Below are 24,045 nucleotides of genomic sequence, written 5' to 3' on the forward strand. Positions count from 1 at the left end.
ACTAATGTGTAAAGATCGTGAAACTAAAACATTATTGGACTGTTATTCTTGTATACAATTAAGCGTTATTTCCTAGTCAAGATTTCAGACGATCTATTGCCAGACTGCCACATGTCAGAGCAGTGGCGTGAATAATAATTTTCATCAATAGTTAACGTGACTTCTATAACTACTATAAGGCGAGGCTTCAGACGCAAAAGCCAAACTTGTGATTTTATCAAGGATTTAAAACAGGTTTTTTAATTCCCCGTGATATATTGTTGCAAGTAGAAATTTAGACAAACACTTCAACGGATGTCGCGATAAACCATTCGATTGGATGCCAAATAAGATAAACAATCAAGATTTGCAATACCTTGGTCAGTCGCTACATGAAGTTCCCGGAGCTCGCGCTGCTGCTATCGGACATTTAAATGAAGACAAGATAAGATTACAAAATAGAACAGATCTTGGAAGGATGTAGAATAACAATGTATTTGTTATCGGTGTGCAAGGTTAATGATTAGTTAATTGATCAGTGACCAGTAGTGAGTGAGGAGCGACATGCGTGCGTCGGGGACGTTGTGGCTGGCATTGCTGCTGGCAGGTAATAAATACAAACAAAAAAACAACACAGTCAACGAGTATTTTTGTATTTTTAGATTTGTACGATTTGCAAAGAATTATTGTAAGATGTTTTACAATAATGTTGAGTGTTGTATGTATTGTAAGAAGGAATTGTTACCAGTCATCATTGTTAACTAAGTTTAAAAAAAAAACAATAAACATTAATGTTTATATTGTTTATAAGCATCAATCACAGACAGATTCAGTGATCATATACATTTTTATTTTATTAAAGAGTTTACAGAGTTTAATTTTATATTAAAAGTAGGTAAAATATATATTTGACTCTATTCTTGATTGCACTCATTGTCATGACATGTAGATCTTTTAAAAAGTGCTTGATAAAGTATAAGAACATTTTTTTTTCACCCCTAGGCATAAATGGATCTGATATAGAACCCCAACTTTTCGAGGAAGGACATTTTGTAGAAATTACTGTAATTACATTTCCAAATACGGCATCAACATGCTACCTTGTAACTCCATCGAACACCAACATTGATTTACTGGCAAGTGAAACACTTTCTGATAAATATGAGTACCTTACTAATAGTCTCTCTACGTGTAGAGTAAGGATAAATGATCTAGATGAAAATGATGAAGGGTTATGGTCTCTGCATGCTGGTATACCGTCTGAAGATGGAGAGGTGAACGAATTAAAGGAACAAGTTTACATAACAATAAGAGGAAGCGATGCATCTAAGGAAACTGTCAACTCGGAAGAAACAGTTATTTCTGAAGAAAATTCTAAACTATCAGCAGAGGAGACTGCCACTTCAGAAGAGACTTCTGATGATCATAATGATGCTTCATCGGAAAATTCGGAAGCAACGTCACAAGAATCTTCAGGTAGGCTTACCTACTTCGTGTTGGGAACTTGGCTCATTAAAAATCCTTAGTGTAAAGGGAGTTTATTTGAGCATTTATTTTATTAGGAAACTTGTTTCTATATTGATTCATAATTTATTCTTAATGAGAACTTACTCTTCTCACGATTTAGCAACATAACAGTCTGGGCATTTCATCGTGATACTAGGCAATTTCGATGTTAAGTAATAAAATGTATTGATGATGCATATATAATAAATCCATGTCATTTGCAGAAGCCTCAAGTTCTGAAGAAGAAAAGGTTGTTGAAACACAATGGCTGAGCGACCTACAATTTAGAACGAGAACTGGGTTAGATGTTGACATAAACTTACCAAGGACCATGAATTCTGAAACATGTACATTGACGAAACCAGACGGTACGACCGTAGATGTTGGAGACGAAATAGCTGGAGTTACGGCACACAGCAGTTCCCACTACGTCTCGTGCAGGGTAGTAGTTGGGCCTATGGATTCTTCGCTGCTCGGAAAATGGACTCTTTGTGGATCCTACGAGGAAAACAACATAGAACACAGACGTTGCCAGAATGCTGAAATCATTTGGAGAAGTCAGTAGTTTTCTTTTTTACAAGCTTTTATTTGATATGTCCTGTTTGTTAGTGTGGGTCAAATCTCGGAAGCTAAATTTGACCCACTTCCCGATTGAGTTGAAAATTTGCATACATATGCCAATCAGATGACAATGCAATATTTGATGACATGGAGCTGATTTGATGATGGAGACAAGAGGTGGCCACGGGAACTGTAAAAATAATGCAAACTAATTGTGTTTGGGGTTTTTTGAAATGTCTCGATGAGTATTGCCTGTGGAAAGAAAAGTAGGTACAGTCAGCGATAAAAGCTTGTACCGACGAAAAATTTTTTTTTTTGCCAAAAACTTATTTCTATTAAGGTCATCAAGTTTTCTTATGTCACTACAGTAACGTTTATATTATAGGTACTGCAAACCCTGACTCCATGTGGCAGACGACAATCAGTGCTATATTTAATCACGTAGTCAACTTTGGCGGCACCATGACTCCTGCTGTGCGCGGCTCTGGCTCGGTAGTCTCCTGCCATTTGGTGACTCCTAATGACGAGGACTTGTTCGTTACCCGGGACAGGGAGTACCCCGACGTCCAGTTGGCTCAGGACACAGATTCTACCTGCAGTATCGCTATCGGGCCGTTAGCTGAAGCGCATTTGGCAAATTGGACCGTCTACGGGACCTTTGATTCCGCTTTGTGGGGATACAATGAAGTTCGTCAGCCTATTAATATGGAATTATACGGTATGTCCATTATTAAAGCGCGTTTTCACTTTGTCCGATCCGATATCGGATGTCGGTTACGATATGACTACATAGAAGCAAAGAGTAAAAAGTGCCTTTTTATATTTTTCCAGTCATATAATTATTGTTTGTTGTTGAAAAGAAATCGTTGGTGTGTGGTGCACATAGACATACACATACTGCACATACACATTCAATTTCAATTTCAATATACTTACTGAAATTACTACCGTATGTCTAAAGAAGTGCACTGCGCCGAGCATGAACCATTTATTTATTTTTTTAATCTTTATTGCACAAAAAAAACTTATCGTATAAAAGGCGGACTTGATGGCAAAAGTATTCTCTACCAGTCAACCTTAAGGCAAAGCAGGGAGATTGTTGGCGGTGCTACTAATACTACTAGCAAGATACCTATAAAACACAATGCATTGCAAGTGATATTGCTGCGAATAGAAATCGAGGTAGTTTGATTTAATAAATAATATGGAACACAATGAAGATGACAAAATTAAAATATAAAGCGGTCTAGTAAGAGTGAAACCACAGTAGGTAACGTAAATTTTCACCCTTCAGCCACCCATTACCGATATTATTTGCAACTTTGCTTATATTTTTGCAGATGAAAACAACCCATACGATCAAGCATACAACGTAACAACATTGAACCCCACTCAGCATGTAGTCAACTTAGGCAGCACTATCTTCTTGGAGGTGGCAGGCACTGGTGACGTCGACGTCTGCCAGTTCACCATGCCAACCGGACTGTCGTACTGGTCATCAGGATCCATGCCGACTGGAGCATACTTCGTTGATCTCAACTGGGTAGCTTGCAGGCTATCCGTTGGACCTATAACAGACAATATGATCGGAGACTGGCAACTTATCGGGAAGTTCAGTAATCGCGGTGTACATACAGAGAACAGACTTTCGTTTACTATCATACAAGAAGGTGAGTAAGATACAAATATGTACATAGTTATAACTTATAAGTATGAATTTGTTTATAACTAACTTCTTCCTGCTTGAAATAGTTGAATTATAGATTTTTGATAAAAACTAACTTACGTCCTTCCTCGGACTTCAAACCTTCTCCATGCTAAAAGCGTGAAGAGGTACCTAACAGAGTTAGGTACTTTCGCATTAATAACATTGATACCTAGGGAATTCCTCACTCAAAAAAATTCAATATCAAGACATGTCATGTCATAGCACACGCAGTGCAAGTGTTATTTTAAACGTCAAACTTCCATGAAATTATGACGTATAAATAACACTTGCATTGCGTGTGCTATCGAAATCGTTGCAGACTTATCTCGGTCTGACTCTAGTAACGTGATAAGTAATTAAAGATTTAAAGCCTAAAACTAAAATTAATCAATGGTAATCTTGTTGCTATCAGTGTTATCGTCTCTAAATATTCTGTCCACATGACAACTTAATAATTAATTACATACGCTTTAATTGCACAATTCAATCGATGTACGAGGGAATAAAGATATAATACATTGTAGTCAAGGTACAGTCGCGCAAATACACAGCTGTTCATTTTGTAATTAAGTAAATATGTCCATGCTATCATGCAAAGTTAATCAGAGTGTCTGTGGGAGTCAATGTTCATTAGTCATCTACTTAATTTACATAAGGTAGGTAAACACGTCCGTTAAATCACAATAATGTACTAGGTACAACAAAATAGACACATTATATGAGAAATATATTCGCAATAGTTATAGAAACCGGTTTCCTATATTATGTAATTCGTATACGAGTAGGTATATCTACATAATTATATAAACTGTACTAATAAAATTTGATGTCACAACTAGCACAACTAATTAGATAATAATACATTCTGATCTTTTACAGATCCAAGCAACCCCATAGAAGAAGATAGAACAGTAGAAAATCTCAACGAACAATTCCTTGACACGAGCATTGGTGCAAGCCACCGAGTTACAATAGCTTCAGAAATCTTCACAACCTTCCAAAGTTGCCACATTAGAACTCCAGAAGGACTCCAGTACACTATCATGGAAGGCTTCCATATCCCTGGAGTTGAAGTGGTGACGTCATCTAGTATCAGTTGTGGTGTTACAATTGAAGTGTCGGAGGATCTGATCGGAACTTGGACTCTCATATCCCGGGAAATTAGAAGCTCCGTGGCCATTGAAAAGCGTCTGCCATTCATTATTTACGTGGAAGGTATCTGATTAAAATGACACTAATTTTACGTGTATCAGCTCACGTACCGGTGATAAGATACGAAAATCTTAAGATTAATCAATATATTAGTTAGATTATAATTAGCATACATTTTAGCTTTTAATAAATTTCATAGAAATTATGAAAATATGTACCGTTACGCGTGACGACGGTCATTTTCATACGCAAACTACTTCCGCCCTGGATAATGACATGGACATTATTGACCGATTGAAATCACAAATTACAATAGGGTATTTTCCTACTAGTCAAATCAGTTACTTTTTAGGGTTCCGTACCCAAAGGGTAAAACGGGACTATATTAGGGTTCCGTACCCAAAGGGTAAAACGGGACCCTATTACTAAGACTCCGCTGTCCGTCCGTCCGTCCGTCTGTCTGTCTGTCTGTGTCTCACGAACCGTGATAGCTATAGACAGTTGAAATTTTCACAGATGATGTATTTCTGTTGCCACTATAACAACAAATACTAAAAACAGAATAAAATAAAGATTTAAGTGGGGCTCCCATACAACAAACGTGATTTTTGACCGAAGTTAAGCAACGTCGGGCGGGGTCAGTACTTGGATGGGTGACCGTTTTTTTTTGCCGTTTTTTGCATTATGATACGGAACCCTTCGTGCGCGAGTCCGACTCGCACTTGCCCGGTTTTTTAGAACTGTCAAAACGATTTGCTAATATGGAATTTATATGAAACATTACATCGTGACGTCACGGTTAACTCGCCTACTTGTTATATTTCTATCCGATTTATTAAATATAACTTGTATTGTGTTTAAAAATAACTCCTACCTGTGTTTTTCTAATAATTATCTGGTGCTTTATTTCATGCATGGTGTAAAATTATTTATTTTAAATACAGTATAATACCCTATTATCTGCGATTAGTCATTAATCATATATATAATTATAGTCTTAAAGTTAAGTATTCCACGAGAAACCTCATATCTGGTATAGCACTACGTAACTGAAATATAACAGTTGAAATACTATTAATTTCAGAGCCTGCAGAAGCCGTAATTAATGAAATAACCATCACAGAAGGCAATTCCATCCACGTCCGTTTGGCCAACCCCACTGAGCTCTACGACACTTGCAGGTTAAAGGACCCTAATGATGAAGAGCCCGCGTTGTTTAGTCTCGACGACGACCATAGGGACACTTGTGGGTTCGTGGTGCCCTCGGTGGACGCCAACCATAGTGGCACCTGGAACATCGTTTATGGGAAAACGATTATCTATAAAGCCCCTGTGATGGTGTATGTTAATGGTAAGTATCTTGAATACGTGGTGAAAAAGATAAAACAAGAGATGGAATTCAATTAAAACGGATCACTTTGAATTCTGTATAAAGAGATTAGTTTTGATTGGTCTTGAGTGAATTATTTATATATATATATATATATATATATATATAGGCTTTGCTGTTAATATTAAGAAGGATAAATTGATACTCTAAAAGGTGAATGCTATATTATGACAAGTCCTTTTATTCTTAATTTCTGATTGACTATATAAAGCTTTCAAGCCACTTATAACTATAAGTAAAAAAGTAAGCTCAACTGAGCTTACTTTTTAAGCGAAATTGACGACGGCCCATCAAATGGTATGTTGGACTAGACACCAAGCTAATAGGAGCCAAAAATTCTTTTTGTTCAGTTAGAGGCAACCCGGACACGTTACATCTGACCTTGGTGGAACACGCCTCCGTGAACATGACAATCGGACCTGAAGAAGCGGTCTACTGCAAAGTGACAAGCCCCGATGGTGACGTGGTGTTCGATGGCTTCGGGAGATGTCGGGTGGCTTTGCACCGCGTGTTCAAGGACCAGCATGAAGGCGACTGGACCATGATGGTTGGGATGCCTGGACAGATTGTGACGGAGAGACACTTGTTGCTTGTGAGTGTTACGGCGGCAGGTTAGTTGTTCCCGTTTTGATGGTTTTATTATAGTTTGCGTTGCATTTTTAAATCGGAATATTTTTATTTCTTTAATTTTTAAAGGATATTTAAAGTAAAGGCGATGCTATAGACACAGAGATATGTAGAGAAAAAGAGTAGTATCATTCATACCTAAAAGCACGTAGTAACTGAAATGTCCCAGTGCTTATACACTATCCCATAAATAGTCATCTTCAATTTTATTCCAAGCAATAGAGGTGACAAACGGGCTATCAAATTATAGGAATTAGACTGTCTATATAGGACTTTACAGGACTTTTACCTTAATATAATATATAAACATACATATATCTAAATATGTCATCAAACTAAATATAGACTTTTAAATTTCTTAGTTCATATCAAAAGCTAACTTGTTTACATTTCTTATACCTATTTCAGATGCAAAGCCGGAAGTCGTGTCTTACGTTTCGGTCAACAAACCAACAGTAGAGCTGAGTTGTTCAGTGACAAGCTCGCAGCAGATAACCGGCTGTCTGTTCCGGAGTCCTGCATTACAAGAAGTTCTCGTGGCCAATCCAGGTGTTAGTGAAGGCCGTTACGTCTTCCACGTCAACCAGACCAGGTACTGGTCCTAGGAAACGAGCCCTTGAACTTGAAGTAAACTGTAGATGAATACACTTTATAAAGTATAAACTAGTCTTAACTAATAAAGGGCGATGTTTACGGCTCCAACTAGATTATCATCGTCCACCAATGTTCCCCACATAGTGTAGGAAACACCTCAAACTATACCAAATAGGACCTCCGACCTCGTAGCAGTTGTTAGAAACTTGGTTATTTTAAATTTTCAGCATCGAGTCCGAATACTACTACAGCTGCAATCTCCAGATCACCGAGCCGGTGACTTCAGACCTGGGCCTGTGGCGGTGTGACCTGGAGTCTGTGGAGGAGAACTATTACGGCTTCCTCACCGTGCTCTGCCCGTGGGCCATGCAGGATCCTGTCGTCGCTGAGTCTGTTGTGGCAGGTCTGTTGAATGAATAGTATTTTTAGTATTTAGGTCAAAAATATCTAATAGGACCTTGTTTGTATAACTGTATGACACATATTGTGGCACGTTTCGCGGAGTAAATAAGGTGATTGTTGCATGTGACTATGTCTACGGAGGGAGTTATTTTTGGTGTCAGAACTTATGCCTTATCCTTGTTTTTCTGTGTCGCCGTGAACACCTAGCTACGTGACCAAAAGTTGTGGATAGAGAAGTTTAAAAGTAGTCTATATGGTTTCAGACCCCGTGTTGGTGGCGCAGGCTAACTCGCTGTCAGTTGAGGAGCAAGAGCCGGCTAGTCTGGCGTGCTCGGCGCGGGCGCCGCTCCGCTACTGTTACTTCAGGGCCCCCAATGGAACCGTCTTTAATGTCGGACCTGGTAATTTACACATATCATTTCTTGAGGAACTAGTTACAAATTATTTTCAAGTCCTTTCTTGTTTGTCCACATCTATTTCGATTTAATATTTTTTTTAAGAAACAAACATATTATATGGAGAGATCTACAATATTTTAGAGTGGTATTCCATCTATCCAATATCTTGGTCCAATGTAATGACAATGCATCATCAATGACGCAATGGCGTCTCACTCTCTCATTAAGCAAAATGTAAAACCAAATACAGATTGGACACAGAAATTGGGCAGGTGGAATACCACTCTACCCTTAAACGTGTATTCATAATTAAATAGTTAAATCTTGGCACTCAGCGCATCCGTTTATCCCAGCTTATTTCTATTAATATAAACCTCCATGTTTCCAGGCATGTCATCATCACCAACCATGGAGTATATAGGCGCTGGCTTAGACGCCGGCGAGTACGGCGTGCGCTTCCAGAGTCTGTTGCACAGCGATGCCGGCGGATGGTCGTGCCACGCCAGCATCAACGGACAGGAGCAGAACCAAAGCATCTACGTCATGGTGAAAGGTACAAATACGATTCTTAATCATTCAGCTGATACACTTCCGCTGCTAGGTTTTCTACATCAATCAGTTTACCCTACATAAGTAGGACCCCGACCGAACGACAAACGACCCAAGGGCTCTGCCCGCCACGCCAATAAGATAGCATGTAGATGGATGACATGATAGATGTGTCTGGTAGTGAACACTGACATTTGGTCACGTTGATTCTTCTGGTTCGTGCAGTGTCCTCTATGCCGCCACGCGAGCACTGTAATTGACGGTTATTTTGCCATTTTTTCCATCATTAATTATTGTTATTATTGTAACCAACTTGCCGTTACGCATTGTAATTATTATTTATTAACACTTGTTTAACGAATTTGCAGAAGAGATGAGTGTATCGAGCAAGATCGACTATGACAGTTGGGTGGTGATCGAAGGCCAAGTTGCCTGGAACCGGGAACTAGAATATTGCCGTTTCGTCCGATTTGATGGGTTTGGTGAGTTATAAGTTTCGTTGAACAACTTTGCAATGGCACATTTACGAGTGGAATACTTTAGCTCCCTGCTACGAGTGCTAACGAACTATGGGTGGTGTCACACCAACATTATGCGAGTGTGTTCAGCTTTGGCTTTGTATTTTTAGGATTATTTTTTTGTAAATACTGTGGCAACACCAAAGTCACGGTTCGAATTTAAATATTGCTCTGTCACAAGCTGTCAGAGCCAGTATGTCAGTAAACTAATACCTGTTCGCATCACCTTTCGCTATTCTCGTCAATTTTCTGGCAATTTGTTAAAAGCATTACTGCCAATCTCTAGACTATTTAAAATCAGTGCTGTGTAGCCGAAAGACGCCGTGCCCATCTGTGCAGTGGAGAATCCTAGGTCTAAGTTGGCCGACTGAAGGTAACGGTTCTGAGCTTACCTCTAGCTGGCGACAAGGGCAGCCCGGACCACCACCAACAGTCCACAACGGAGACCAACGGTTCAACCCACAACCACCGGATTGCAAAGGTAACTTCGTCTCACACTATTTCGCACTTAAATTTAATTTTATAGGTTAATTCTAGCATACAACAACTTTCTTGCTCAACCAGCCCCTAAACTTATTCCCCTATCGTCCCCTCTTTACAGTCCACTCTTTCGTCAGTGAACATTTTGGTCTTCGAGCCGCATAATTTGAAAAGTGACCTTTGGTTTTTCGTTTGTCGTTGTCTGTTGCTTATTCAAATTCGTTTCGTCATAGGGTAGTTTAGCCGGTTGTCGGCCAGTTATGCAAATATTCGAATTTAAATGGATTTTATGAACAATATATTCGACAAATCTTTGTCATTTTATGATTTTCAGAATAAAAATATAATACACTTGCCATATTTGTAACAAAATCCATTGTTAATTAGAAAGTTTTATTTATATAATGAAAAATATGAAAAAGTAGCAATTTAGCTGGTTTTCGGCCACTTTTTTTGGTTCTCGGCCGCTTGTTTGGTTAGTTGTCGGCCACTGTTATTAATGTCTTTAAATGACTCTTATTTCACAATCAATAGGATTTATTTTTGAACAAAACAACAAATACTATCCAAATGGTATGTTACAATGTACTTATTACAAGTAGGTAAGTAATAAGGAACGCTAATGGGAACTTTTGTGTTGGTACCTACTGAATTATCTTGTAAATATAACCGCGAAAATCGAAGTTCGCAAATTGCGGGGATTTTTCTCTGATTACGCCTTCATTGGAGTAAAAGAGAAAGACCCCCGCAATTTGCGAATTTCGGTTTTCGCGGTAGCCGCTTAGTTTTCCAAAACATACTCAAAATATTCAAATAAAACATTTTATAGCCTAACTATTAGTGGCGTGCGACTTTTAATACGAAGGTTTTTGAGGTTAGATAATGCCCATGTAACACCCCTGGAGTAGCAGGCGTCCAACGTCCATAGGCAATGAGTTTTTTGGAACTTATGTACGAAATATTAAGATAAGGTAAGAAGTTACGTACTTACGAAACTTATGTACGAAATATTATTTAATATTTACTAGTCTCTTTTCGGTTAAGGAGAATTTCATAAAATATAATACTTCGAATCTGGAGCCAAATAAAAATGATTTATTGTCAAGGCCGAAAACTAAATAAATTTTACTTGTTTTTCGGCCGTCATAAGTTAGTTAGGCCGAAAACCAACTTTTCATAATACTGTTCTCGGCCGCCAAATACAAAAGATTTTAAAGCACATTTTAACCAAGTATTTGTTAATTAGCATGCGGCCGACAACTAACTACATGAACTACTTTGATATAAATAAGTATTATTTGAAATATTTATTGTTCTGGCTTTCATTTAATAGGGAAGATAATCAATTAAAAATGACGTGCCCCAAGCCCGTTCTCGGCCGGGCGGCCGAAAACTAAATGTCGTTGTGAAATTGCATTTAGTTACCCGACCATCAAATTTGATTGAATTATATCAAATATTTTGTACATTTAAATCAAAATAACACAAATTCAACTTATCCACAATGCACATTAACATCAATAATGGTCTCAAACCCACGAACAAAATATATTTACTTAGTCCGAAAAAATCTTCAATCACAATTTTTTTAACAAAATTGACCAACAACCACACTGTGTAAATTGCTTTGGTGCACTGACGAATCATTCAAAACGCCATCAAGCAGACAAATTAAGAATATGTCAATGTCACCTGAATTTATCTGATTACCCTAATTTTTTCATTAAATACGGTAATGTTGTCATGTTATTACAGTTTTACTACGTAGTGGCCGAGAACCAGAGGTGGCCGGTAAACCGGCTAAACTACCCTATCATCTGTTTAATTCTAAATTTAGGGTAGACTTATAAAAAAAGTCGTGGGTAAGCAAGAAAGTTGGTGGTCGTGTAGTAGTGCTTTTACTAAACCATTCGTTCATTCGTGGTTAATACTGCTGGCAACATTTTCATAGCTGTCAAGTGTCGACGACAGCTGTCAGTGTCACTCGTGTCAGTCAGTACTTAGTCAACGTTATTTTGCAAATAGTTTTGTGTTTATTTTCGTCGTTTTAGTGTGATTAATTGCATTTAAAACAATATGAGTGTACATGGTGATAGTGATACAGAGCCCGCGACTGTAGATATGTTCCGGGTCGCGCGCGGGTATGCTATTTTTAGATTAGAGAACATTGAAAGTTCGGACTTAAAAGGTTATGATGAATCGGACATAAAGGATTTAGAAAAAGACTTTCACAATGCTCAGTTAAGGATTTTACGTCCGCTGAAACCTGAAAGACGTGTGGAAGAGTACGAAGTTACGAGGGAATTTGAAAGTAAGTTGAAATCAGTGAAATGTAGGTTAAGACAAATGGCTAAGAGTGAGATAAGTGATAAGTCGGATGTGAAGCCTTTAACGCTTGAAAATAATTTAGCCAAGCTTCCTAAAATAGCGATTAAGCCGTTTCATGGAAATTTGGAAGGCTGGATGCCTTTCAAAGAGCTTTATGACTCCCTCATACATAGTCGGAGCACAATTAGTGATGTTGAGAAATTACATTACCTACTGTCAAGCGTTCAGGGTTCCGCATATGATTTAGTTAAAAGTTTTCCTCTGTCAGGTGACAATTATAGCAGTGCATATGAGACGCTGTCCAATTATTATGATAGGAAGAGGCAAATTGCTGTAATGTATTATGAAAAACTGCTAAATTGTGAGCCAGTCAAGAACAAAACAGATTTGGAACGGGTTTATAGAACTTTCAATGAAAATTTAAATATTTTGTCAAAATTTAACCTCCCCGATAAAAACTTTATGTTGTACTATTTGAGAGAGTTATTTCCTATATTTGTGGCAAAAGATCTGCACAAACTGCCTCCGGTTACGTTCAATAGTCTGGATGCTACTAAGTTTCTGAAAGACATGTTAATAATGAAACGCGAAATAGACCAAATAAGAGAGGACTACGCGACGACTGAGGATATTAAAAAGATTAAAACTGACTTGGAAATCCTAAAGTCATCGTCAACTGTTAAAAAATTTGACTGTAATGTAAATGCCAAAAGAGGGGCTCATCTGTCAGTTTTATCGCACAATAGTTTTAACAATGATAGTGGTCCTATGGGCTTAGTAACTCTAACAGACCATAACACTCGGACAATAACAACAGCTGATGAGTCATGTTTGCAACGGTCACAAGTACAGGCAGACGTTTTGTAAAAATAATGAGGGTAGTCGTGGGTCGCCGCCAGCGCATGATTCGACGCAACATATTGAAACGGCGATGGCTAGTGAGGCGGGGGGGAGTGGGGACGAAAGCGAGATGGCGGTCGCTACCAGTGATAACGAACAGCTGACTTCGAATACAACGACCCGTCCCCGTACCAAGAGACGGCGACAGAAAAAACGCCCGCGTACCAAGTTATCGGAGGATCGGAATGTAAACAAAGACATGCTCATTTCAGATTCACATACGAATAAATCATATGTGGAGATGGCTAAAATAGAAGGTGTTTGGAAAACAAATAAACCGGAAAACGATTGGATAGTAGTACAAAGAAATCGGTTAAAAAATCGTTTTATTGGTAAATTAGGCACGGCACAAAATATTAGTCAGTCAAAATTTCGAGCTGCAGTGACAAGTGTACCACTTTTAATTTCGAATGTACACAAGGAGGTTGAGGAAAAGGATATCGTTGAGTACATATTTTCCAAAACTCAAGTTCATGTTCAGCTGGAGAAAATTATGATGAAATGGGAGAAACGTCATAACGCTTTTAAGTTGAGTGTGCCTTTCAACAAGTTGGCATTATTTTTGGATGATAACTTATGGCCGGATTCAATATCGTTTAGGCGTTTCGTGCAGTTTAAGCAAGGGCGACAGGAAGGGAGTAAAGTAGTTACGAATATAAAATTCAACGAATAAGGTAGTATTCGCTTCTTTTAACTGTAAGAATGTTATAACATCGAGTGAAAGTGTCAAACGACTGTGTCGCATTGCGGATGTAGTCGCTCTGCAAGAAACATGGCTCTGGCCTCATGATGTGCCTCATCTTGGCACTATAGACAGCGAGTTTGCCTATACCGGTAAGTCTGCTATCGATACGTCGGTGGGCGTTATCAGAGGACGACCGTACGGCGGAGTGGCGTTGCTGTGGAGAAAGGCGGCGTTCCCGAATGTGTCAGTGGTATCGTGTAGTAGTGATCGGTTAGTAGCAATAAAAATTGAGTTTACAAGTCGCACTATACTGGTGTTGTCGGTGTATATGCCAACTGATTCCGCTGATAATCTCGTAGAATATACACAGTGCTTAAGTGAGATGGTAGCAATAATTGAAACGCATGACGTCGAGGCCGTGATCATGCTGGGAGACTTTAATGCGCACCCAGGTGAGAGATTTTGTAACGAACTAATGACTTTTGGTAACGAACAATCGTGGTCGTGCATTGACCTTGAATTCTTGCCGCGCAGTACGCACACTTTTCTTAGCAGTGCTAACGAGGCCTTGAGATGGTTGGACCACTGTGTGGTGACCAACTCGGCGCGCCGTTTTGTAGTAAAGGTTTCCGTTTTATATGACGTGTACACATCAGATCACTATCCTATGTTAATAGAATGTGACATAGATATAATTAGACATGTTAGAGATCTGCCCAACTACCCCTGTAATAAAGTAATATGGGGGGAGAGGGACAGTGAGCAGATTGAGAAATATAATGATTTTTGTAATAATAGGTTAAGACTTGTGGTTATGCCAGAAGAGTTATACCAATGCTCAAATAATTTGTGTACGAATGCTGGTCACGTATCGTTATTGGATACACTGCATCATAATATAGTAAGTACTCTTAAACAGGGCGCCGAGTTTTCTCATAAAGGTACAAATCGGCTTAAAAAACGCTCAATGCCAGGTTGGAAACCTGCATGTCAGCGACGCGCACAGGGAGGCGAGATTGCGTTACCAGATGTGGTTAACGTGTGGTAAACCTTTGCATGGCGATGTGTACAATAGCATGCGAGAATCAAGGCGATTGTTTAAGTTGAAACTGAAATATTGTCAGAATAATCAGCAACAAATAAAAATGGATATGATAGCTAGGAGTCACTCTAAGAAACGTTTTGGTAAATTTTGGAAGCGAACAAAAAGCCTAAATCCTAAGTCGAGCCTTCCTGCGAGCGTTTCTGGTCTGCATGATCCTGCGGATATAGCTAATGCTTTTAAAGAAAGTTTTAGGGTGCATACGCCGCTCTCTGAGCGGTCGGCGGTGGGTGATTCTGAGGCCGTCGACACCACGAATCTCGCTGTAAAATTTTCAACAAAGGAAGTTGCCACGGTGATAAATAATATGGTTAGAGGAAAATCTCCGGGGTTCGACGGCCTCAGCGTCGAACATCTAAAGTATGCAGGTCCCCACCTACCCAGAGTACTTACTTTGTTTTTTAATTTGTGCATTGCCCACTCTTACCTTCCCAATGAACTAATGTACACGGTAGTCGTACCAATAGTGAAGAATAGGACTGGAGATGCCTCTGACATGTCCAATTACAGGCCGATTTCGCTAGCTACTATTCTGGCCAAGGTTCTGGACAGTTTGCTTGATAAACAACTCGCTAAGCACCTAAACTTGCACGACTCACAATTTGGTTTTAGGCCGGGGTTGTCCACGGAGAGTGCAATATTGTGTCTCAAGCAAACTGTTCAGTACTACACTGATAAAAATACACCTGTTTTTGCCTGTTTTTTGGACTTGTCAAAGGCATTTGATCTAGTAGACTATAATGGGCTGTGGAACAAGTTGCAGCATGAAACCACACTACCGCCAGAGGTCGTCTTGATGCTTCGCTTCTGGTACGGCAATCAAAAGAACAGAGTAAGATGGGGTGGGTCATATTCAGATGAATATGGGTTGGAGTGCGGGGTGAGGCAGGGGGGGCTAAGCTCGCCCCGGCTCTTCAATCTTTATATGAACCGGCTAATCGTTGAGCTCAGCAGCACTAATATCGGATGTCACGTTGGCGATATCTGTGTGAATAACATTAGTTACGCAGACGATATGGTGCTGCTGAGTCCATCGATTGGCGCGTTACGAAAACTGGTCGCAATGTGTGAGTCGTACGCTGTGACCCATGGACTCAAATATAATGCCAAAAAGAGCGAGACGATTATTTTTAAGGCAGGGTCAAAGACCTATACGGACGCTCCTGGTATCTCGCTCAGTGGCACACCTCTGAACAGGGTGCAAAAGGTGAAGTATTTGGGTCACTGGGTCACGGAGGACTTAAAAGATAATTGTGACGTGGAGAGGGAGCGCAGGTCGCTGTCTGTCCGTTGTAATATGTTGGCTCGCAGGTTCGCAAGATGCTCACAGCCTGTGAAAATTACATTGTTCAAGGCATATTGCCAATCTTTTTATACATGCGGTCTGTGGGTCAACTTTACGCAGCGGGCATATAGCGACTTGCGAGTCCAATATAACAACGCGTTTAGGGTTCTGTTGGGGTTGCCGCGGCACTGTAGTGCGTCGGGCATGTTTGCGGAGGCGCGGACCGACGATTTTGCTGCCATAATGCGCAAGCGGTGCGCCTCCCTGCTAGCCCGAGTTCGCTGCAGCACCAACGGGCTCCTGAGCGCGTTCGCGGACCGCTGGGATTCCGCGCTGATGCGGAGATGGACACAGCTCCATGTATCGCGCTCCACGTAAGTAGGTTATAAGTTTTATTTGTTAAATTTTATTTATGTTGTTTTGCACTAACACTAAATTTAAGTAGTATAAACTTGTTACTAAACATAATATGGGACTAGTCCTGAAATAAATATTATTCATTCATTCAAATATTATTCATTCATTCATTCATTCATTCATTTGCTATGGGCAAAGTTAGATGTCGCTACCCGGGAAGCATTTGAATTACAACTCACTTCTAATACTGAGGTTCCAAAGTTTGACGAGTTGAAAAGTTTTATTGAAAAGCGGAGCAGGGCTTTGGAAAACTCAAGTATTAGTGTTAGGCCTCAATCTCAGAATGTTAAACCGTTGACTAAAAACAAAACGGCCCTGGTTGTTTCGACTCCGTCAACACCGAGCTGTGTTTGTTGTTCGGGTCAACATAGTCTCGACAAATGTAACAAATTTCTGAATCTCAATAATGATGGCCGGTTTAATCTAGTTAAGGAGAAGGGTTTGTGTATTTTATGCTTCTCGAATGCACATAGGGTGAAAACTTGTCGGGCTTCTCGCTGTAGTGTGTGTCATCGTTCACACCATAACTTATTGCATTTTACTAAGAATGTTGAAGCACCCACGGTCACAGAGACTGCTACTGCACCACCTAGCAATAGCATGAGCAGTACTAGCAGTAGTAGTAGTAACACGGTTCTAACTGCTATGTCGGGAGATAATACAATCTTTTTTGCTACTGCCAAGATGTTGATTCGGGACAGTTCTGGTGTCTTCCGCCCAGTGCGTGCACTTCTGGATGGTGCTAGTGCATGCAACCTTATATCGAAATCTTGTGCTGAAATGCTAGGGTTTGAGATTTCTGGCCAACACACTGTGTTTGGCATCGGTAACTCGCCCAATCAAACATTTGGCTCACTTTCACGTGAGATCAAGCCAATGGGTAATAAACCCTCTTCGCTGAGTACTAAACTCGAAGCTTTCGTTTTGTCGCCGGTATGTGCTGACCAACCTCCACAACCTGTCGATTCGTCGGGTTGGTCACACACCAAAAATTTATCGCTGGCTGATCCTGATTTTGCCCGTCCGGCGCCGGTGGACTTGTTGCTTAACGCACAGGTCTTCGTTTCGTCGTTGTTGCCCGGTATACGGCGCGGGGAGCCTGGACAGCCTACTCTGTTGAAAACCATCTATGGATGGGTCGTAATGGGTGAGTGTGATGAGAGTCAGCTCACATCAAGCGCTTTCGTATCGTCTCGCAACAATAATAAACATTGTTTTTTCGTGTCGAGTCCTTCGCAAATTTTGTCGCTCGACGATTCTATAAAAAAATTTTGGGAATTAGAAAACGTTAGTTCTCCGACTAAACCTTTCGTATCTGAGGAGGACCAACGCTGCGAAGACTATTTTCGTGGAAAATACTATCGCAATGAAGAAGGCAGGTTCGTAGTTCCATTACCATTTGTCGACCCCACGAACAAACCTACCTTCCTCAATTCGCGCGAAATCGCTCTCAAGCGGTTCACGTCGTTGGAATTGGAACGCAAATTGAATTCCAACCCCGAGTTTAAAAGGGCGTATGTGGAATTCATGAATGACTATGAGTCTCGAGGTCACTTGGAGGAAGTGGAACCTCCTTCAACAAGTGAAGGCCACTTCTATTACATAGCTCACCATGGTATTCTGCGTGACTCCGTCACCACTCCTCTTCGCGTAGTTTTCGAGGCAAGCGCTAAGGACGCCAACGAGACGTCCTTAAACGCTACTCTTCTCGCTGGGCCCAAGCTTCAGACCAACATCTTCGATCTGCTCACACGCTTTCGCTGGCATGCCGTCGTCTTCACAGGTGACGTGAAACAGATGTACAGGCAGATTCTGGTTCCTGAAGAGGACGCTGAATTTCAGCGCATCTTGTGGCGGCCCTCTGCTGTCGGTCCTGTGCGCGACTATCGTCTTAAAACGGTCACTTACGGGGTTTCTGCTGCGCCATTCCAGGCTCTTCGTACAATGGCTCAACTTGCCAGTGATTCTGCAGCCAGCTACCCAGGTGGTTCAACCGCACTCGCTCGTGACATCTACGTCGACGACGTCGTCACCGGAGCGGATTCTGTCGAGCAGGCGCGTTCGCTTCAGGCGGAACTTACGAAAATACTGTCGTCGGGGGGTTTTCATCTCAGGAAGTGGACCTCCAATAGTAGTGAGTTCCTGGAGAGCCTACCGTCTTCCGATCTATACTCGGAAGACTTTAAACATTTCGAAGAAATGACTGACATTTCTCTAAAGATATTGGGCTTGCTATGGCAACCTCAATCTGACTCCTTTCGTTTTCGTGTAGCATCTACACCTAATGGTCGGTGCACGAAGCGCACCATTCTGTCGGAGATAGCTAGAATCTTTGATCCATTGGGTTTCCTCTCGCCTGTTACATTTCTCGCCAAGTATCTGATGCAGTTGCTTTGGGTTTTGGGCGTTTCCTGGGATGGAGATGTCCCGGAAAGCATCAGGCTGGAATGGCAGGAATTCAAAACTCAACTCTCGTCGCTGAGTGCTGTAGCTGTGCCTCGCCGTTTAGTCGGGGAATTCGACGTGCTACATCTCCACGGATTTTGTGACGCATCAGAACGTGGCTTCTGTGCCGTAATCTATTGCCGTACAGTGACTGAGGAGGGCGACGTTGACGTCAAGCTAGTGTGTGCGAAGTCCAAGGTCGCGCCGTTACGCAAATTGTCAGTGCCGCGTCTCGAATTGCTCGCAGCGGTTCTGCTGTCGGACTTGATGGCTTCGGTCGTGGAGGCTTTGAAGCCCTTCCACTCGGTAGATAGAATCTACGCATGGTCGGACTCAAGTGTGACGTTAACCTGGATCAAGTCGTGTCCATCCAGGTGGAAAACATTCGTGGCCAACCGTGTGAGTCATATCCAAGACGTCATTCCTCCCGACTCCTGGCATCATGTCAGAACCACTGACAATCCAGCTGACTGCGGATCGCGTGGTTTGCTTCCCCAAGACTTGGTCAACCAAACTTGCTGGTGGAGCGGGCCTGATTGGCTCAGGCACCCCACTGAGAGCTGGCCTAAGTCAGTGCTGACGCCAGATAGGGATGTTCTTCACGACGAACAAAGGATTACGGTCCTTGTAGTGTCCAATGACAACGCACTAGTTGACAATCTATTAGAGAAGTTCTCGTCGCTAGGAACACTTCAACGCGTCTTAGCGTATTGTCGCCGCTTTGCGAACAACGCGAAGAACCAAAAGACGTCTGGAAAGCTGTTACGCGGACCTTTGACACCTCCCGAAGTAAAACAGTCACTGATGATTCTCGTGGCGCTTCGTGCAACAGCGCAGCTTTGCTCAGGAAATCGAAAAGATTTCCAACAAGCTTTCGAATTCTCTTCCCAAAGCGTTTAGAAAATTGTCCCCATTCATAGACGAAGCGGGTCTCTTAAGGGTGGGCGGTCGCCTGTCGCGAGCTTCTCTCGACTTCGACGTGAAGCATCCGTTGCTTCTACCTCGCGACAATCGTCTGACCTTCCTTCTTATAGACGAATATCATAGACGGTTCATGCATCCAGGCATCCAAACGCTTCACAACTTGTTGTCACAGCATTTTTGGATCATGTGTCCAAAACGGGCTATCTACGCAGTGGTATCGAAATGTATGAAGTGCTTTCGGGTGCGGCCACTGGGTGCCCCTGCGCCATTCATGGGGGACCTGCCGTCCTATCGAATATCCCAGCTCAAGGCTTTCTCGAGCGCAGCGGTCGATTTTGGCGGGCCTTTCGACATCGCACTCGGTCGCGGACGCGGTAACAAGACGTACAAGGGCTATATTTGCGTCTTTGTCTGTACCGCAACAAAGGCCATTCATACTGAGCTCGTCACCGAGTAGTCTTCGGATGCTTATCTCGCCGCACTTCGGCGTTTCGTCGCTCGTCGTGGTCGGTGCAGCAGGTTAGTGTCTGACCAAGGCAAAAATTTTGTCGGTGCGAACAACATCCTGCAACGTCTAGTGAAGGATGCTGCCGCACACCATTCAATTAACTTTGAATTCAACCCGCCGGGTAGCCCACATTTCTCAGGGCTCGCTGAAGCTGGAATCAAGGCCGTGAAAACACACTTGTCGCGTGTCGTCGGGAACCAAAGGTTGACGTATGAGGAATTCTCGACGATTTTAACCCAAGTCGAGGCTTTGCTCAACTCAAGGCCCCTCACTTAGTGTCCGACCGAAACATGTTTTTTTGCCGAAACCGAAACCGAAACCGAATGTTCGGTTTTGGCTCTAGTTTCGGCCGAAACCGAAACCGAAACCGAACCTTTTGTAGACTTGTTAAAATCGTTGAAAAAATGTCATAAAACCGCTTTTACACCCATATTATGGGGCTGTCAACACCCAATGTCCTTGAAATTGATGTTACTTAAGCAGTTTTTTAAGAAAATTACTAGAGTTAGACCAAGATAATTCTGCAACGATTTTGATAACACACGCAGTGCAAGTGTTATTTTAAACGTCAAAACTTCTATGAAATTATGACGTATAAATAACATTTGCACTAGTTGCACTGCGTATGCTATCAAAATAATTGCATAATTTTCCTAGTCCAACTCTATTCATTCACCATCAGTCAAGCTAACATGTAGATACAGGTCAACCAAAAACGCGAGCGCATCGAGCGCGAAATTTTTTGCTAAAATATCACAAGGCCGGGTACCGATCTTCACCTGGGCCTAAAAGTCCGAAGTGTCCCAGTGAGGCGAACTTTCATGAGAAGTCAAAGCTGCGCTTCAGGCTTCAGGATAAGTAGTTGAGCACAGACTCCAACCAATGTCCATTGTATTAAAAAGCGAGATATTTCCTTGAGCGCTGGTGGCCTAGCGGTAAGAGCGTGCGACTTTCAATCCGAAGGTCGCAGGTATAAACCCCAGCTCGTACCAATGAGTTTTTCGGAACTTACAGGTATACGAAATATCATTTGATATTTACTATTTGCTTTTCGGTGAAGGAAAAACATCGCGAGGGAGCCGGACTAGTCCCAATAAGGCCTAGTTTACTCTCTGGGTTCGAAGGTCAGTCTGATGGCAGTCGCTTTCGTAAAAACTAGTGCCTACGCCAATTCTTGGGATTAGTTGTCAATTGGACCCCAGGCTCCCATGAGCCGTGGCAAAAATTCCGGGATTACGCGAGGAAGATGATGAGTTTTCTTATTATTCCTTTGCCCAGGCCCAGTAACATGCGACAGTGCTATCTCATTAACTCCGATACAATTAGACAGTGTGCACGTTATAGGTATTAACAGCCTCTTAAGACTGCGTCTAGTGGCGCCCTCATTAGTGGAATTGTGTTTTGATAATAAACCAATTAATTACTGTACCTATACATGAATCAGTATATGTAGGTACATGTTAATATTGTTGTCCTACTTATTCCCCAACTTTTGGTCTTTGTCACATAGTTTAGTTTCATAGTACGAAGTACCATTTCGTAAGTTTCGGCCCGGCCGAAAGGTTCGGCCGTTTTTTGGCCGAAACCGAAACTACAGCCGAAACATGATTTTTTGGCCGAAACTGGCCGAAACCGAAACCGAAACCGAACCTTCGGTCGGACACTACCCTCACTCCTCTTAGCACCGACCCCAACGACCTGACGGCTCTGACTCCCGGTCATTTCCTCACCACGGAGCCCCTGTCGGTCGTGCCTGAGGAAGACCTATCAGACGTTCGTGTTAGCCCTCTCCAACGCTGGAAGCTGCTTCAGAAGATGCACCAGGACTTCTGGAACAAATGGTCGAAGGAGTATATGCATACTCTCCAGCAGCGGATGAAGTGGCACGATAGGCAGCCCAACGTCCAAATTGGTGCACTAGTGCTCGTTGTGAACGAGCAGACGAGCTCAATGAAATGGCCCCTGGGTCGCATCATCGACACACACCCCGGATCCGACGGGATCTGTCGTGTGGTTACTGTGCGCACGGCCACAGGGTTGTACAAACGGCCTGTGGTCAAACTGTGCCCACTGCCTGCGTAGTCGCTTTAGAGCGCTACCTTTGTGTTGTCCATTTTTTCGTTTTAGTCTTAATATTATCGCACTTACCTTACTTTATTGTTTCCTTTTCGCTTAGGGGCTGTCCATAAATTACGTCATCGATTTTTGACGATTTTTGACCCCCCCCCCCTATAATCATCCAAAAATCATGCTTCAATTGACCCCTTTTCCTCCTACTTCATGATACCGTCATCCGATGTCCAGACCCCCCCCCCCCCTAATTTGAAATGACGTAATTTATGAATAGCCCTTTAGTCAAAATACAATGCATTTTGGTGGGCGGAATGTTCAGCTTTGGCTTTGTATTTTTAGGATTATTTTTTTGTAAATACTGTGGCAACACCAAAGTCACCGTTCGAATTTAAATATTGCTCTGTCACAAGCTGTCAGAGCCAGTATGTCAGTAAACTAATACCTGTTCGCATCACCTTTCGCTATTCTCGTCAATTTTCTCGCAATTTGTTAAAAGCACTACTGCCAATCTCTAGACTATTTAAAATCAGTGCTGTGTAGCCGAAAGACGCCGTGCCCATATGTGCAGTGGAGAATCCTAGGTCTAAGTTGGCCGACTGAAGGTAACGGTTCTGAGCTTACCTCTAGCTGGCGACAAGGGCAGCCCGGACCACCACCAACAGTCCACAACGGAGACCAACGGTTCAACCCACAACCACCGGATTGCAAAGGTAACTTCGTCTCACACTATTTCGCACTTAAATTTAATTTTATAGGTTAATTCTAGCATACAACAACTTTCTTGCTCAACCAGCCCCTAAACTTATTCCCCTATCGTCCCCTCTTTACAGTCCACTCTTTCGTCAGTGAACAGAGTGATAACTGAATGTGATCGCATCGAGTTCAGGCCGCGTAGCCAACATGCCAATCGCGTACGGGTAATTAAATAGACACTTCATTTGTAGAAACTTACTTACTCTAAAACTCCAAGGCTCGTCAAAATAGTCTTATTTCCTTTCTTTTATTTTGTGTATGCCAAATTATTCCATGCTAAGTAGACTTAAGACCATAAATCACGTAACAAATGTTCACAGGTTTCTCATCAATCGACAATGTACAATCCCCCTATTACCTGGACGAGAGCAGTTCCTCAAGAGGCATCTGCAGGATACGCGTGGCTTTAACTCGTGAAAATCTGCAGCCGTGGACCGTGGTTGCCAAGCTAGAGGGTAGAGACGGCGAGATCTCTCGCGTGGCGGTACTCAACTGGCCTGAACCTACTCCTCCGAGATACTGTAAGCATTAATTAAAACTAGAACAGATCTTCAACAGGTTCGTGCTGCATCAAATTACATAACGATTATTTCCGGAAACGCTAAGCTGAAGGGTTTGTGGCGAGATTTTACGTCAAAACCGGGCAGGAACGCTTGAACTGACTCTTAAATAGGTAGGTACCTACTGTAAGCATTACTACTAAACATAGAAAAGTCCTTTAACAGGCTTCTTTAAGCACATTTTCCCATCCTGACTTTTAT

At 41.9% G+C, this 24,045-nt stretch overlaps 2 protein-coding genes across 2 annotated transcripts; both read left to right on the forward strand.

Annotated features, from left to right (window-relative positions):
- Nucleotides 1-379: 379 nt before the first annotated feature.
- Nucleotides 380-6,313, forward strand: LOC134795564 (uncharacterized). Its single transcript, XM_063767815.1, has 7 exons — nt 380-586; nt 982-1,455; nt 1,710-2,042; nt 2,432-2,764; nt 3,387-3,716; nt 4,634-4,969; nt 5,991-6,313. Exons 1-7 carry the CDS (start codon nt 544-546, stop codon nt 6,311-6,313), a joined length of 2,172 nt encoding a protein of 723 aa, XP_063623885.1. The 5' UTR covers nt 380-543.
- Nucleotides 6,314-6,660: 347 nt separating this feature from the next.
- On the forward strand, nt 6,661-23,831 carry LOC134790080 (uncharacterized). The gene is made up of 7 exons (XM_063760846.1): nt 6,661-6,907; nt 7,332-7,515; nt 7,745-7,920; nt 8,183-8,320; nt 8,706-8,870; nt 9,235-9,348; nt 23,605-23,831. The coding sequence occupies exons 1-7, from the start codon at nt 6,703-6,705 to the stop codon at nt 23,814-23,816; spliced, it is 1,194 nt and encodes a 397-aa protein (XP_063616916.1). The 5' UTR covers nt 6,661-6,702; the 3' UTR covers nt 23,817-23,831.
- The last annotated feature ends 214 nt before the right edge of the window (nt 23,832-24,045 follow it).

Source organism: Cydia splendana, chromosome 1, assembly GCF_910591565.1.
Source record: "Cydia splendana chromosome 1, ilCydSple1.2, whole genome shotgun sequence".
In the NCBI taxonomy this organism is placed as follows: Eukaryota; Metazoa; Arthropoda; class Insecta; order Lepidoptera; family Tortricidae; genus Cydia; species Cydia splendana.